The sequence below is a fragment of the Filicampus tigris genome, chromosome 3 (genome assembly GCF_054856515.1).
Source record: "Filicampus tigris isolate MCC_2025a chromosome 3, RoL_Ftig_1.0, whole genome shotgun sequence".
Lineage (NCBI taxonomy): Eukaryota > Metazoa > Chordata > Actinopteri > Syngnathiformes > Syngnathidae > Filicampus > Filicampus tigris.
The window spans coordinates 17,339,837-17,356,125 of record NC_141219.1 but is presented as its reverse complement, the minus strand read 5'-3'; the positions used below and the strand labels follow the sequence as shown (position 1 = coordinate 17,356,125).

Here is a 16,289-nt window from a genome sequence, read left to right as displayed (position 1 = left end):
GGTAGTGGCGTTTTAATATATTTAATCATTTTATTCGAAACTAATCGATGCACGTGACAGACTAAAAAAAAAACATATGAATAAAGTTTTCTTGAATTAGGGGGCGCAAAATGATTTCTTCGTAAATAATTGAGTAGCACTGCTGTACACTGAACCGTGTTACCCGTAGGAGTGTTTCTCGACTTTAACCAATCCGATTTTAAATTTGTCAAGGGCTGCAGCTTTTGAACATTTTTATCTGTGCCCAGCTGATTTAATTTGCCGATGCTAGCTCAGATTTTTATTATTTATAGTTCTTTTTACACACTAACATAAGACAAAGATAAAGAAGTTCAAACAAAACAAAACATTAGCTGATATTTCTCTCCGTGTCAAGTAACAAATACTAAAGACAAAGTATTGTAGAACAGTCAAATATTCTGCCTGTAATTCATATGCAGTACATTGTTGTTAAGGAAGCAAAAAATATAAGTTATATTATTCATTACCGTATATATAATTTTGAATTAATCAAACGATTAATCAGATAGTGACATTCTATTCTGCCAAATGTCTGTGTTGCTTCGGCCTAAAAAAATTCATAGAGGTCAATTATTTGACCAATTATCCCATCTATTAATCAGTTAAAATTTGAATGATAAAACAAATTACGCATGTGAGGTACAAGTGTTATCGCAGTGCACAATCCGTGTTCTACACGACATCAGTGACTGAGTGAGGTGGATGGATTATCTCGGCAAAGAAGTGCTCACTAACAGATTTGTGAAGAAGACTATGTGTTACAAATGGGCCTTTTGCGTACATGGATAAAGAAAATCACAACAAATAAATCAAAGAAATACATAGCACACAATTTTGATAATAGTTTATATTTATATTTGTATATATGTATATATATATATATATATATATTATATTGTCGACTTAACATGTTGAATGCAACGTCTCCAAGTTAGCTGTAACAATAAAAATACAATATCTTTGTGTCCTTAAAGTACATAAAATTCAAATAACCAAACAAAAATAAAGAACAAAAAACAGCCTAAGTAGTTCACAGAGGTACAAATATACAGTACAAATCTAATTTATCCAATAAAGGGTACAAATAATAATAATAATAAAAAAGCAACAAAATAGAAATATTAATGCTTTGTTAAATTCAGGTAGGTGTAGGGTAGTTCTAAGGGTGCACTTTGGGTGGACAACTCTATAAGGCTTCTGATAAAAGATCAATACATATCGGTACGACCATACGATATTAAAAGTCACTATACAAAAATTCAGACGACCTGGATTATACTTGAGGATTGAATGTTACATTTACATCTTTGCATATATTTTGCAGATTTAGGCATTTTGGAAAAGAAAAACAAAACTTACATTTTTTTTTTTGTTTTTCTCTTCCGCAGTTACACATCACAACTTCACATACAAAGCAGTGTCATCTTGTGCCAAAAAAATAAGTACAACAAAATTGGGAAAAATACATCTTTAAAACTTGAAACCGTTCTGCTTTTTTTTTTTCTTTCCATTTCTTTTTTTCCCACCCTCGTTTAAAGTCAACATGGTAGCAATCCTCAAAATTCACCTCTGGGAAGTCCACCACCACTCTCACACACATTGTACGAAGCGGGAGTTAAGGCATCAAACAATTGTGGTCAATTTGGCCATTTATTCCAGATTCAACTTGAGATCCATGTACTAGTGCACTCTTTGTCCTCACTAGCAATTCAGCACACTTGTAGCATACAGAATAAACCCTTAAACTTCAATATTGTACTAGTGTGCTAGAGAGTAGAGACATTATAAAATTCTACTGGTTAACATCTAAGGCCTCATTAGTAGTAATACTAGTAGAGGCTGATGTCAACTAGTGTTGCCTCTCTAGTAACCAGTTGACCTCTCCTTCTCTCTCTCTCTATATGTCTAAAAAAAAATATATATATATATATATATATATATATATATATATATATATATATATATTAGTGATGTCATGCGATCAATTTTTAACTAATACAAATTAAACACAATTTTACATAATTAACTCATTCAGTACCAAGCATTTTCAGACCCTATTTTGGTTAACGTTTGAAAAAAAATAGAAAAAAATAAACATAAATAAATTCCTGGGATTGAATGGCTGAATTGTGAAAAGACATAAATGTATTAGGGATTGAATGAGTTAATCGTGATTAGTCACAATTTTCGACTGCTAACAGATATTTACCTGAGTAAAATCTTGGAATTACTGCAAATAGAAAGCATATTTAGATTGAAAGACTGTTCTTATAGCTTTTTTTTGATCTTTAAATACAATTCTTATCCTGTAAAATACAAGGGTTGAACGAAATGATTAGTCAGCCATCTTATATTGTTCTCCTAGAAACTATTCTCAAAACTTCTCACTTTAACCTTTACTTCTGCCCACGAGCACCACACTCCAACAGCGTTGATTTGGATACCTCGTAGAGGTAACTTAGTTAATAAGGTTATCAAATAAATAAACTATAAATTTATACTAGTGGGCCAGGAAAGCCACTAGGAGCGGAAAAAAAACCTTTTTAAAACAAAAAATGTATACTATTACATGGACCATAAACAGGACATCAAGCTCAAACGGCTTTACGGCAAACTGTGTGAGCATTTATTTCATATCCTACTAGTGCGCTTAATTATGAATGAAAACTAGTGCACTGCAAAAAAAAAATTCTATAATGGCTTACTCCATTAATTTATTATCCTACTAGTGCATGAGTGACATTGTAAAATTCTACAAGTTAACATCTAGCGCTTCAATAATAGTACTAGTAGCACGCCGATGTCAACGAGTGCACAGTTTTGCTTCACTAGTAACTTACTACTAGTAAGGACAAAGTGCATACTAGTACATAGACCCCAAACTGGATACGAAGGATCTCGAAGAAATGCTCCATACACAACAATGACGACACGCAAACCCGGGATTTCCGTCCTGTGACTCTTCAAGTTAAAGCGGCAAATACTACCAAGAAGGGGACATTAGTGCAAGAACTCACAGCAACACACCTTCAGCCATGTCAACACAAGCGGCCCAAAAACAAAACACAAAAGGCTGGCGTGGCGCTATAACAACATAACGGAGTGCCCCCCGCTGGCCAAGAGGGAAAGACATAGGCGGCACTGCTCGCGCCCTGAAATGGCTTAAAACCTCGTGATTGTTGACACTAATAAAGTTCTAAATCATCTGGGGATTTTTTTTCCCCTAACAGGCGTGATTTTAGTTTTTCCAAAGTCCTACAAGAATCATGATTTTGTTAGCCTGTTAGCATAATTGTCTAAAGTCAAGTCGTATTTAGTTTACAGTTTTTAATAAAAATAAAAAAAATACAGATAAATTCCTTGCAACCCCCCCACCCCTTCCTGTCTGTTAATCCGTTTGTTGATTTTTATGCCGTGAGAGATTAGAAAATAATCTGATTTCACTTAATTGGTTCCAAAATAATTTTGTGACTACAATAATGTCTCTCTTGATACAACTAAAATTCTTCCGCTGGATGACAGAAGCTTCAATTAATCTGTGTTTCCATCTGTTGAGTAGTCATTCATATAAGTGGAATTTGGAACAGGCGTTGTTTGAACAGGATTTGTTTTCAGTTAAGCAGGCCCATTTCACACTGAGTAAGTAAACTAAAACAAGATCTTTATTTTAGGATATGCTAGTCACAAAAAGTGAATGCACTTTAAAAGTGAGATTAATGAGACCTTTTCTAAACTAGTGGTGGATTCTGGCATGTACGATATGTGCGGCGGCACAGGGTAGCATTTCTGCTACCTGCCCCAAAAAACGTAAACCATATAAAAAAAATAAAAAAAATAAATAAAAGACAAAAATTGACTTTAAATTATTTTCTATTGACATGCAAATCAGTGGCATTTGTCTGGGGAATTTATGCCCCGTTTGTATTAGAAAATCTCAGATGGAACGTGTTGTAGACACTTGTGACGCTTAAAATGTCCTCTAGGTGTGTCCAATTGTAGTGGAAACAGGAAATGTATTGGGCCATTTATGAATTTTGCAATTGAACTTCTTGTTAGTTCTGAAACACTCCCAACAATAGTTGGACATGTGCATTCAAATGTTTGGAGGTCAAAGTAAGTTCACCGGTAACGGCTTTACTGCATTTTAAACCCATCCTGAAATGAATCCCAAAAGCCCAACATCCCTCGATGAGTTCAGTAAACTTTTTGACTTTTTTTGTTTAATGGTGGTCCGTGAGTTTTCCCATGTAAAATGTGCCTTAGCTCAATAAAGATTGGGAATATATATTACGGACATATTTAAGTAAAATGTTTTTTGGCCTTTTCTAAAGAGTTCCTCTGAGGTTTTATTTGTTTTTAGGATTGCATGGCAAGCGGGAGCAGATATTTTACTGCAGGTCGGGTTGCCCAGCCGCTGCTGAACATCCGCGATGACAAGCAGAGAGAAGAACGGTGGAGCAAAATCGCAATCGGCTGAGCGCTCGTACTGTGTTTACTGCATAGAAGACGTGTTTGTAAATTAAAAAAAAAAAAAAAACAGCAGTCATATTGCTAAGATCGTCAAAACCCCTCATGCAGGGCGTCCTGAAAGTCTGGACACATAACTGAGTTATTGCATCAAGTTTACCTGATTTTTGCAAAATGCATCGACATGTTGCTTTACAAATGTTGGAAATTATAGCAACGATGTTAATACAGTGCTCCCTCACTCTTTAAAGTGGAAGTCAACCCCATATTTTTTTTCAAGATTATGTTCTATGTAAGCCCACTAGTTGAAACAAGGCATTCTGATAAATATTGCATTTGTGAAATAAGAGTTAATCCACCCGTTTTTAGCCATCTCTGGGGACGGCCATTTTGTCATTTCCGTCAACTGAAAATGACATCACAACTGCTCAGGGCTCAGGTAAGGACCAATCACGGCTGACCTGTTTTCTGAAGCTGAGCCGTGAGCAGTTGTGATGCCATTTTCAGTCAACAGAAATGACAAAATGGTCACCCCCTGAGATGTCTATAAAAGGGGTGGATTTTGCTGCTTAACTCATACTCCACAAACAAAATATTAATCGGAATGTTTCAGCTAGCGTGCCTGCTGGGAACATATTCTTGAAAAAAAAATGTGATTGGGTTGATTTTTCCCCTTTAAGTAACTGACCATATATGCAACAAGATGGCGGCAAAACACTCCTTTTGCAATTAGACAGGGCTATGAATGCCTAAATGAACCTCCTACCCGCTCTTTAACACAGTTCTTTGGCACAAAGATGGCACCAATGCACTACTTTTATTTGTTAGAAAATAGGCTACCCACCCAAAAAATCCTGCGTGAATACTGTACGCCAATTAAATGAATACTGTATATGAATGTGTCCTGACTTAAGAGACACCCTGTAGATTACTTTTTGGGGGGGGACGAGGGCGGACATTTTAGCATGTACATTTGCTGCTCACAACACAAAGCAAGTCAGCCAGACAATAAATGATACAAAATTAAAAAAAGCCTAAGTTACTTTCAACTTTCCAAAAAGTTTTTTGTTTTTCAGTAGGAATGTCTGCGTGTGTGTGATGTGTCGCCTGATTACTAAACCTTTTGTGTTTCTGTGTCTTCTAATTGCACTTGTATCTTCAGTGAGCGCAAGGAAACTGCAGCATTCAACTTGGCTAATTTGTAAACAGATTTTTTTTTTTTTTTTTTTTAAATGCACGTCAGTTTTCCAAACATATTCCCTTTGCGTGCTGCGAGACAAAAGGTCAGTGACAAAGTAAAGATGAAACACAAGACGAAAGTGTGATCAAATATCAGCGAGATCAACAAGCTTAGAAAATGGAGAACGGGAATAGTGCATCACTTTTTAAAGTCGGGGTGAGACAAGAGGGACTTTTGGGGGGAAAAAAATATCCGATGAGGATAGTCCCGCTAGTGGGCTCTATTGCTTCAATTTTGGTAAATGAACAGACTCGAGACGAAGGCTAACGTGATTCTCTGGGTTATTCCCGAAGTTCCCAGTCTGCTGTTTTAGGAGGTCTCTGAGGTACATTAAGGAGATGAGTGGGGGCAGGGGGGGGGGGGGGGGGGGCTCGCTAATGATACTGGAATGAACAAAGCACTGATTCCAGTTTGTTGTACTTAAGCAAAACACACACAACCAGACAAACACACACACATGGAGAAGTGTTAGTGGACAAAAACGGGGCGTGATTGATTCTTCACAAGTTGGATTGTAAGACGAGCGACGGAACGTGCCGCGCTTTGTGTGTCGGCGTCGCGTAACTGACGCCGGCAGTCAGGAATGGATGAAAGATTAGAGGGCTCCAAACGCGAGCTGGAGTAGTCCGAGTGCATTGCAATCAGGAAGCAGGGGCGTTCCCAATGAGATGGTGACCTCCAGTGAGGAAGTGGTGACAGAGGGAGGAGAAATGCAGCCAACGAGGACTATTCCTGGAAACTACAAACTTCTCCCTTGGGGCAAGCGACGCGGAGCCAGAACAAGATTTTTTTTTTTTTTTTTTCTTGTTGGATGTGCAAAAAATCTTCAACATTCTCAGGCTACATTCACACTCTTTTCTCCATCCGCAGCAGGTCTCCTCCACAGTGGGTTCTCCTCCACTAGGGCTGAACGATATTGAAAAGTAATCGAATTGCATTTTTTTTTTTCTACCCTCAGTGTTGTGATTTAATATGTGATTATTCTTTGAAGTCTTCTTTCGTGTGTTTGAAATAATAAAGAAATGCATCGTTGGGGGAAATTTAAATCATTTTTACTACTGAACTTTACCCATGATTATTTCCTTTAGCTCTCCTATATTTTTTGCTGAGGAGATTTTTATAACAGTGTTTACTTGAATTCTTTAATATTTTTTCAATGTAATGAAACTTGACATTTTTGGTGGTGCTGTTTTGTGCTTGTTGGTGTTATTTATTGGCAAAATATGTTCCTTCCATAAAAAAGTGGTGGATAAAATTGAGGTAATACAGATTTTTTTTGAATTTTTGGAGCGTAAAGTTCTGTAATAAAAGCAATTTAAATTTCCCCAAATAATGTATTTATCATTGCTGTTTTGCACTTGCTAATAGATAGTTGATCAGTTCTGTCTTTGTGCATGTGAAGAATTAAGAGATTGCGGTATCTTTTTCCAGTCATTGTGCTTCTTAGATATGAGCTGAATAAATAAATTGTTAGTTGGCGAGCAGTTTTTGCCAGATTGTCTGTGCAAAATGGCGTTGGCCGTCTGTGATAACTGATCACCAGAAATGGGAATTGATAAAAGCAAACAAACGGTTAAGAAAAGGCATCATCCAGTAAATCAAGCTTCACTAAGTGCTATGTACTTATAATTGCTCCTGCTTGTATAATGAGTGTGCTGGGCAAGGTTACTATGTGTGCATTTTATTTCACGAAAGCATGACTGCGGATGCTACGTTGGATAAAAATGAGTTCTTCTACATTGCAATGTCGGTTAGAATTCGATGAATCGTTCAGCCCTAATTGCTACGTAACATCGTTGCTACTTCCCTGCGTTCGAGCGTCCCTCAATGGACAGTTTGACCTCCTGGGGAATAAACGAGGGCCGGATGTGTCCAGAGGTGCTGATCTGTGGACAGGCGCCGTGCTCTCCCTTCATACTGTATCTTTGGAGGCCAGGTGAGGACCAGCGTCTCTGAGAAGCACCCAGCACGGCCCCCATGGCGGCACCCGCCAAGGCAGAGGCGTCCGTGTGCAACTGGTAGCCGCTCTGACTCCTGGGTTGCTCGCCTGAGGTCCGACTCGGTCTGACGTGGGGCTCGGGGTGGTGTGCGGCTTCTTCCTTGTCGGCCGCGTCTTTCTCGGCCTCCCTGGGCCTGTCTCTGTGCACGCGCTCTGTCCTGAAATGAGCCTGAGGGCGCGGGTGTTGCGGGGCGGGCGGCCCCATGAGCTGGTGAACGGGTTCGGACGCGGAAGCGCTTTTGCTCAACGTCCTGGCCACGTTCTGCTGTTGGGGATGGTGGTGTTGCGTGGCGGCTTTCTGCTGCGCCGGCTGCTGCTGCTGCTGCTGCAGCGTGATGGACACGCACACGTCCCCGACTTGCATCTGATGGCAGGCCAGGCCGTAAAGCTGCGCTGTGCGCTCCGGGCTGTAAGACGACCATCCTTGGCCAAACACAAAAAAAGGGTGCTCGGGGGGTACGTCGATGGTCACTTTGCTCTGCTGCTCCCCCACAGTAAAGTGCAGCGTCACCAGACCGGGCCTCTGCTGACTGGCGCGGATGTCCACCACCATGCTAGAATCGATCTTCAGCCCCCCGCTCAGCTCGGCGCTGCGGACAAAGTCCTGAGTCTGCAGGTCCTCCACGCGCTTCAGCTCCCCGGTGGCCAGCTGGATGATGGCGCCCTTCATGAAGTGCGACGGGTTGCCGGCGCCCGAGCTGGGGATGGCGCTGGGAGCTAAGGCCTGGGTCACCTCAGCAGGAGGCTGCTGCTGCTGCTGCTGGGGTACGACCGGCTCACCCACGGCCCTCTCGGGGAGGCACACTCGGCCTGAAGGATCTGTGGCTTTAAAGGAGGACTTAGGAGAGCCGTCATTAGCCTGTTGCTGAGGCTGCGGGTGATACTCCACGGGGACTAGCACCGGCTGCCCATTGGCTAGCATGACAGCGTGGGCCGGCTGCCCCGCTTGTTGTTGTTGCTGCTGCTGCTGCTGCTGCTGCAGTCCGCTCACTCTGGGTTCACCGTAGCTCACAGGTTGGCCCAGGTACCCGGAGTGGGCAGAAGCGAGAGCCGGGTTTTCTCCGTGGACATCTCTGGCTCGCTGGACATTCTGCGACAGATTCAAGGGGGCGAAGGAGACCTCTTTACGCCCTCCGCTGACACCTTGGCTGGAAGAGGAGGAGGAAGCCAAACTACCAACCACCTGCTGCACCTGGAACAGAGAAAAAAAAAAAAAAGATATATATCAATAATCATATCTAATTAAAAAAAACAAAAATAAAAGATATGCCTCAAAAGTAGGGTTTTTGTATTCGTACAATAGAGCCTTCTACCAATCATCCCATCCATTAATTGAGTAATATAATAAAAATAATTTTGTATTGTTACGCACATTAACGTAAGCACGTGAGGTGCAGGTACTGTATATTTATGCAGGTGCACATTTATGCCTACAGTAAGTTTTGAGACTTTTTTCGTAGGGATCCTTTTTTTCCTCAGACAAGCACTAAACTCTAGCCCCCTTCAAAGCACCCCCCCCCCCAGCTGCAATGCACTTGTTATATCATTCCAACAACTTCTGGAAGGCCCCCTGGACATCCTCCGATGTGAACGTGTCCATGACCCTGCTCACAGCATCATCAAAACATGCATGGTTCATTGAAGACTAGAAATTGCACAAAGGTGGATTGTAAGTGTGAATGGCAGTTTGTGTCCTGCGATTGACTGCTGACGTCCAGGGTGTCCACTCACTCAAAGACTGCTGGGACGCGCGCTACCCACTACCACCCCAACGAGCAATATAGAAAGTGAACGGATGGACGTGGAAGTTAAATATCTTGACGGATAAAGGATTATCTTAACCAAAGCGTTGAGAATGGAGTCTGAGTCATAATGGAAGCGTGTCATTTTAGATGATACATGTGTCCTACACTCACCTCCAGGTCACTGTCTGGAGTGCTGCGATGTCCGGGGGAGCTCAGCCGGCGTTTGTGGCTGGGCTCGTGCGCCGCAGGGATGGCGGCTGCCTGCTGCACACGCGTGTTCCTGACGGGGTAGGAGGAGTCCATAGCGAGCTCCCTGCCCCCCTGGTCCTTCTCCCCTCCATTTATCTCTGGCTCCTTTTCCTGATGCACGCAGTGCGTGTCCCTGGAGGCGGCGGCGGCTCTGGCAGCACCCTGGGGGTGATAGAAGAGCGGCATGCCCCGCGAGCTGAGCTCTGCGGCGGACATGACACCGACAGCACCGAGGTGCTGCTGGGCGGCCTGCTCTGAAGGCAGCATCAGCGGGACGCCGCCGGATGCAGAAACTTTGGCAAAGGTATGAGTGGCTACCTGAGCCTGAGGAGGCAGGGAGACCACACCTTCTTGTATGACAGACTGGTAAGGGACGAGGTGCGACACGGCGTGGGCCTGAGGGATGGTCGCCGACGGGGAGATTAGCGAACCGGGGACAAAGCCGGGGGGTAAAGCGTACGGTACCGCTGCATATGGCGAGCCGACGAACTGGAGGGAGGAATGAGGGAGCTGCGCGTAGCCCAAAGGAGGATAAGGAAGGCCCGGGTGCTGCAGGAGGGGCGAGTGTACAGGGTAGGCTGGAGAGATGTGGCTTAACACTGTGTGAGGACTGGTGGGGGAGTATGTAACAGACGGTAGAGCCACTTTATAAAGCATACTGCAGTGGTCTACTGGTACTGCTGATATGCCCTCAGAAGTGTCCACGCCGTAGTGAAGTCCCGGCTGAGCTCGCAGCCACTCCCCGGACGGAGGGCCTCCCTGAGAGTCACTGTTGGCTCCACAGTTCGGGACGGAGCCCACTTCATCCTCCCCAACAGCACTTCCTCCGCCGCTGGCACCGACACCCCCTGCTCCTCTTTCAACGGCAGACCCCACTGCTGGTGTCCCTGCCGCGCCGCCACAGTTACTAACAGGAAGGTCCCTCTTCTTAGGAGGCAGGCACTCCTGGTTGCGTTCCTGAGCCGGTTTCATCGCGACGCTGGGACCGACAAAGTAAATTCACTGTACGTCGCAGGAGCCGACACTCACAAGCCAGTCGGGCCGCGCAGGCACCAACTCTGAAATCCCCCGGCTGACTTGCGCTGGCAGCTCTCCTGAGGGAAAAACAAAGCAGACATGAGCGGGAGAGAAAAATCATGTTTTCTCTCGGGGTATATTTAGGCCTGGGCGATGAACCGAAAAGTTACTGGAACCAAAATTTACGACAATAACTGACGTAATTTTGCCTATGTCTGTAAATTCTGTGTTTTCGTAAAAAAGAAAATAAAAGTCTTTTTTGTCTGTTTTGACTGTGTGTGCTGGTCGGCTATGTTCATTCCCCTGTACGCACAGCATGTGTAGTCACGTGAGTCCACCCATCCAGTCTGAACAAGAAGAGAAACGGACAATTAAGAAATGGCTGATGGTTCAAAGGAAGAAACGGCTGACACAGCTGCAGACAAAGCAACGTTAGTCGAGTTGATCGCGCGCTTGTCCCGAAAAGAAATTCGACGTCTGTTGTTGTGAAATATTTTGGGTTCAATAAAGAAGATGCTGAGCACGAAATGCAAAGTGTGTCTGAAAACCATCGTTACCACTCAGAGCAACACGTCCAACCTTTTTCACCACCTACAGCACAACCACGCTGTCGAGTTCAAAGATGTGCAAAAGCTCAAAGTGAGAAGCAAGGTTCGAGAAGTGCCACGTCCAGACATCAGCCCAGAACGGAGCCATTTGCATGAGCCTGACTGTGCTTTGGACGAAGAGTGGCAAATGCGCACCAGAGTGCTCGAGACAGACAGCATATTTTCCTGATGATAAAATAGGAGAGATGATCGCACATGACCCGAGACTGATGTTCTCTGCATGGGACCTCAAAGAAGAGAACCTTGTCACCATAACAACTGACAAGTTAAGCCACTTTTGCTTTGAATCATCAGTGTTAAGTTGTCATTTTTGCACATGGGCCATGGCACCATTTAAAATGTTTGTTAAAAAGATGTAAAACATTGTCTACCTAGTATTTGGCAGTAGATATTTGCAATTGTTTATTAGTGTTTTATATTTCATTGAAAGTAAAGTGTGCCAGTTGGTCAATAAATCAATGAAAAGCCGGTCATTATGCATTTCCTGAAGTTATTTTCAGATGGCATAAATATATAGTGATCCGCAGGGGGAATTTATCGTGCTTTAATCGTTATCGAGGTAAAACTGCCCAATTTATCGTGATATTGATTTGAGGTCATATCACACAGCCCTAGGTACATTTACTAAATGGCCATCATGATGACTTTATTTAATTTAGGGGTTGGAATGAATCATACACGGACAGTAAAAGATGATGCTATCACAATGATGTCACTGGCACTGCTGTTTATCCACCATGGTGAAGACAACAATCCTGCACCAGATCTGAACTGTTGAGTATACAAAAAAAGCATGTTTTTCTCAGGCATTACCACTAGAGCTGGGTGACTATGGAAAAAATAATAGTGCCAATTATTTTTTTATTGATATTGAAATCACGATTAATAATCACAATTATTCATTGTTTTCCAGAATAGCAGCGGTTCATCCTGTGCACGCCTTGGCCTCTTAGGGGCAGTGTGTAAAATAAAAAGAATAAATGAAGTGGCAAACTTTATTAATACAACTCGTATGTGAAGCAAGGACGGAACCGGGTTTTCGTCCGCCCCTCTAATCGCTCGTAATCGGGTCAAGACATGTTGGGTTCTTTTAAAAAGCAAGACCACTGTTCTCTTTTGCGATACCGCGGAGCCGCCTTTAACTCCCTATACAACACTTGTCATGTGCGTGCAGAAAAATTGCACAGGCATAGTCTGCCCTCTAGTGGTTCACCACATGTAATACCATGTAAAACCCACAGGATGCCATTTCACTCACAGACTGACAGAAACACGACCTGCCTATCTTGTGTGTCCAATCCGGGATACGATATGTATTGGACGTAGGCAAAAGGTTGATAGCAATTTTGTTTTGTTAACTAACTGTTAACATTTACATATCTTATTCTGCCTTTGTATGCGAAGTATGCCCTTGTCTGGGACTGGGAAGTCTCTTGAGCGTAAAACTCTATGTCAGTGTCGCCGTACAACCCAAAAGTGGAAGTCGTTTCCTCCTAAAATAACCTTGGCTTATTTTGCAATAATTCTTTTATTGTGAAATAACACAATAAACACTGAAATCATATTGCATTACAACTCAAACGTTTTTCAATAAAACGCAATAGTATTGCGTTATAAACCAATCTTAAATATTCTTGTGATGTCCCCTGGCAGGCTCCGTTCTAGTGACCGGCGTGGATGTGTTGGCAGCTAAAAACTGTATGTACAGGATTTTTATAAAGTCAGTGGGAATGCATTCTTCCGCTTTGCTGTGGCTTGTGTTACTATACTGTTAGGTCCCACCTTTTTGTACTATCCCTAGTTGCCCTTTTCGTCAATTTGCCATAGTCAGTATTTACGTTAGCAACTGACTTTTTCGAAAAAGGAAAATAAAAAATAGTACTAATGAAGACATCATTTGTTTTGTTAAAAATCCATCAGCAGGTTAAGTTCAAAGTCATATTTCATAACGCTGCAGGTGATTTGGTGAAAGTAATGCATCATAATTTAGACACTGTATTGAACGCTACACACTCATTTTTGTGAACAATACTGTTATGTATCACATGCAAGAATTAGCAGGCATTATAAGTACGGTACATAAATGTCAAATATTCAAAATGGACTGTAACAGCTGTGTAAATGACCAGGTACAATAGCTGATCGTCAATATTAGTACTTCAACTTAGAATTACACTGATGAACAACATCTTGTTCACTGTTCACATTTTTTGCTCTCTGTAGCAGGAGCATACAAAAAGGATTATCTTGTCTTATCTGGAATGTCCATCAGCAACATTTGGTACTCAACTTTGATTCCATCACGAGTGCACTCGCGCTCACAGATCTCTGCATCTTTACGCACAAAATAAAATGCAGGCCCAAGTAAATTCAGAGAGGATGGAAAGGTGGTTGAGTGGTTGAGCTCATGTTTGTTAGGTTTTGATGCATTTTTAAGATTTATAAAGCATTTATGTCTGAATTTTGGGGGCTTGGAACGGATTAGGGCATTTACATGGGAAACACGGCTCTACTTCCAATTTTTTTTAGCTAAGAAATTTCTTCCAGAACCAATTAACTTCGTAAGTAGAGGTACCACTGTAGTAACATACACACAGTGGTTCTTCTGGTAAGTGCACTGAATTACCTTACAAGTGAGGAAAAAGCGCACTAGTACATGGATATCGAAAAAATGCTCAAAGGCTTTCCATATTTTTACAATCACAGGGCCATAAGGTTACTCAACACCTCTGCTAGATGTTTTTAGTGAAAGCAAATTTAACGTTAAGGCTAATCAGACAATTACCATGAGTTTCTTTTTTACCATATCATAAATTCAACATCATATAATTACTTCGATACTTTTCGTTTATGTAACCACGTCCGAAAATATGACGTATTTCAAAGTACACTTAGAATACAACTCGACATATTTTGTTAAGCATAGCCGCATCATTTTAAACGAGGATGTCACCATGAACTAACAAGCAGCGGAATCGTGAGAAGGGCACAATTAGTCGTGAGTTTGGTCAATTATCTGAGGGGTAAATAGTGTTACAGAGACACCATCGATGGGCTTCCTGGTTCGGACTTGGAACACGGTGAGCCCAAAAGTCACTCGAACTCCGTTTCAGAGCACAGGCACTGTACACCGTTAAGTACTGACACTTTATATAGCGGAAATTACAAGTTACATTCCACGTTTCCATTTAAAGTGATTACGTGTTTTGGTGTTTAAAAAGTTAAGTTCGCAGCCCTGTTATTCATTATTCGTGTCGTGCTCCACTGGACAGAGGTTCCGGCTAGTTAGCTGCTCGGCTAACGCTGTTAGCTCACTCAACTCCACTCCTTTTCGATTCCTATCTCCTCACAAACGCCACGGCAACGCGTACTTTGTTCTTCTTAGACACAGCGGCGTAGCGGACTAACGCATACCTACCTCCAATTGTCATCGCGGAAGGACTTTGCTGTTGGGGGTGGAATTAAGGAGAGAAGATGAACGATATGTGACAAAAATCAAGGCTCAGAAGTCGAGCCCATCTCGAAGGCCAGCGGAGGCGCTCACCGATGACGTCACCGGGTTGATTGTATCGACTTCCAAGTGACTCATGTTTTTGTTGTACATTTAGCTGCCCTGCTGGGTTACATAATTCAAAACCAACATTTAAGAAGACTACAGAGTTCTTCAGGATGATGCATAGGTCGTCACGTTGTCCATTACCAGCTTGTTATCAAATTGTCATTGCCATTATAAGGCACCCCCGTTATTCGCGAGGATAGTGACAGGACAGGCCGAATAGTGAAAATCCCGCAAATAATTGACACGCACTCAAGTGCGTTGAAAAAAAAAATGGGGCGGTGTCAATTATAACCCCAAAAATTCTTGACAAGGCATGGATGTATCGCCAATAAGCGCTTTCGACTAAAAACGGGGGGAAATGAAAACCTTTTAAATTGTAAAGAAAAAAAACACCACCACAAATCTGTAAATCCACTGGTGCCAAACCAAGAGTATATGGGAACTGCACTGTCACACAAATGATCCCAGTCATTTGATGACATAAGAAAAAAAGTACATGTGTAGCCTATTATTTATTATTTTATTTAATACAGCAGTGCCTTGAGATACAAGTTCAGTTCGTTCTGTGACCACTCTGGTAGCGCAAAACACTTGTTTCTCAAGTCATATTTCCTCATTGAAATGAATTGACGTACATTAATCTGTTCCAGCCCCACCCCAACCCCATTTTTTTTTAAATAGCACTCTATATTATTACACTTAATAAAAACATACACTAATGACAATTAAATAGAATGAAAAACCATGAAACTGTAAATTGACTGCACAATGTGCTGCTTATTCTGTTGTGCATGCTTTGACCACCAAGGGCAGAATAACCTATATAACTACATTGTCATTCTTTGCTAAGGATAAAGAGTGTATAACATTTGTTGCATCAGTGTTTGTGTACCTATATCCATTGCTTAAAGAATTATAACACTCTATCGATGCCAGTTCTATTAACCAGTCAATGGCATTTTGCATTGTTTGTTAGCATTAAGTCAATCAGACTCAAAGCAATGTGTCTGTTTTAAATACATCTGTAAATGTTTGATTTTTTGTTTAGTTCAACAGAAAACCAAGTGGAAGTGGAATTAAGCAACTTGAAGCCTCCTTGTTCCTCATCTGACAATAAATAACAACAAATAACGCAAGACATCTTATGATTATTACGTTCCTAAGATTAAGATACTTAAAGAAGCAGAGTAAGATTTTTTTTCTGGCTGCCTTGTGACAAACTAAGAGCAGCAGCACTCCATCCGCAGTCAAAATACAGCTTTTATGAACTTGTTTTAACCTAAAAAAAAAAAATGACAAAAGGTTTAAATTCCCATTTAGTAACCAAATCATACCCTAGTTCAGACCTTATCTCTAAAAGCTATTTGACAATTTTGGCCAAAAC

At 41.9% G+C, this 16,289-nt stretch overlaps 1 protein-coding gene across 2 annotated transcripts; it reads right to left on the bottom strand.

The window, feature by feature from the left end:
* Positions 1–853: 853 nt before the first annotated feature.
* Positions 854–14,903, bottom strand: atxn1l (ataxin 1-like). 2 transcript variants are annotated; one of them, XM_086026194.1, is made up of 4 exons: positions 14,765–14,903; positions 10,040–10,815; positions 9,644–9,883; positions 854–8,919 (listed from the first exon to the last, which is right to left on the bottom strand). In XM_086026194.1, exons 2-4 carry the CDS (start codon positions 10,691–10,693, stop codon positions 7,528–7,530), a joined length of 2,286 nt encoding a protein of 761 aa, XP_085882320.1. In that variant the 5' UTR covers positions 10,694–10,815; positions 14,765–14,903; the 3' UTR covers positions 854–7,527. The 2 variants fall into 2 exon arrangements, with proteins under 2 accessions (XP_085882320.1, XP_085882319.1); XM_086026193.1 differs by having other exon boundaries at positions 9,644–10,815.
* Between the last annotated feature and the right edge of the window lie 1,386 nt (positions 14,904–16,289).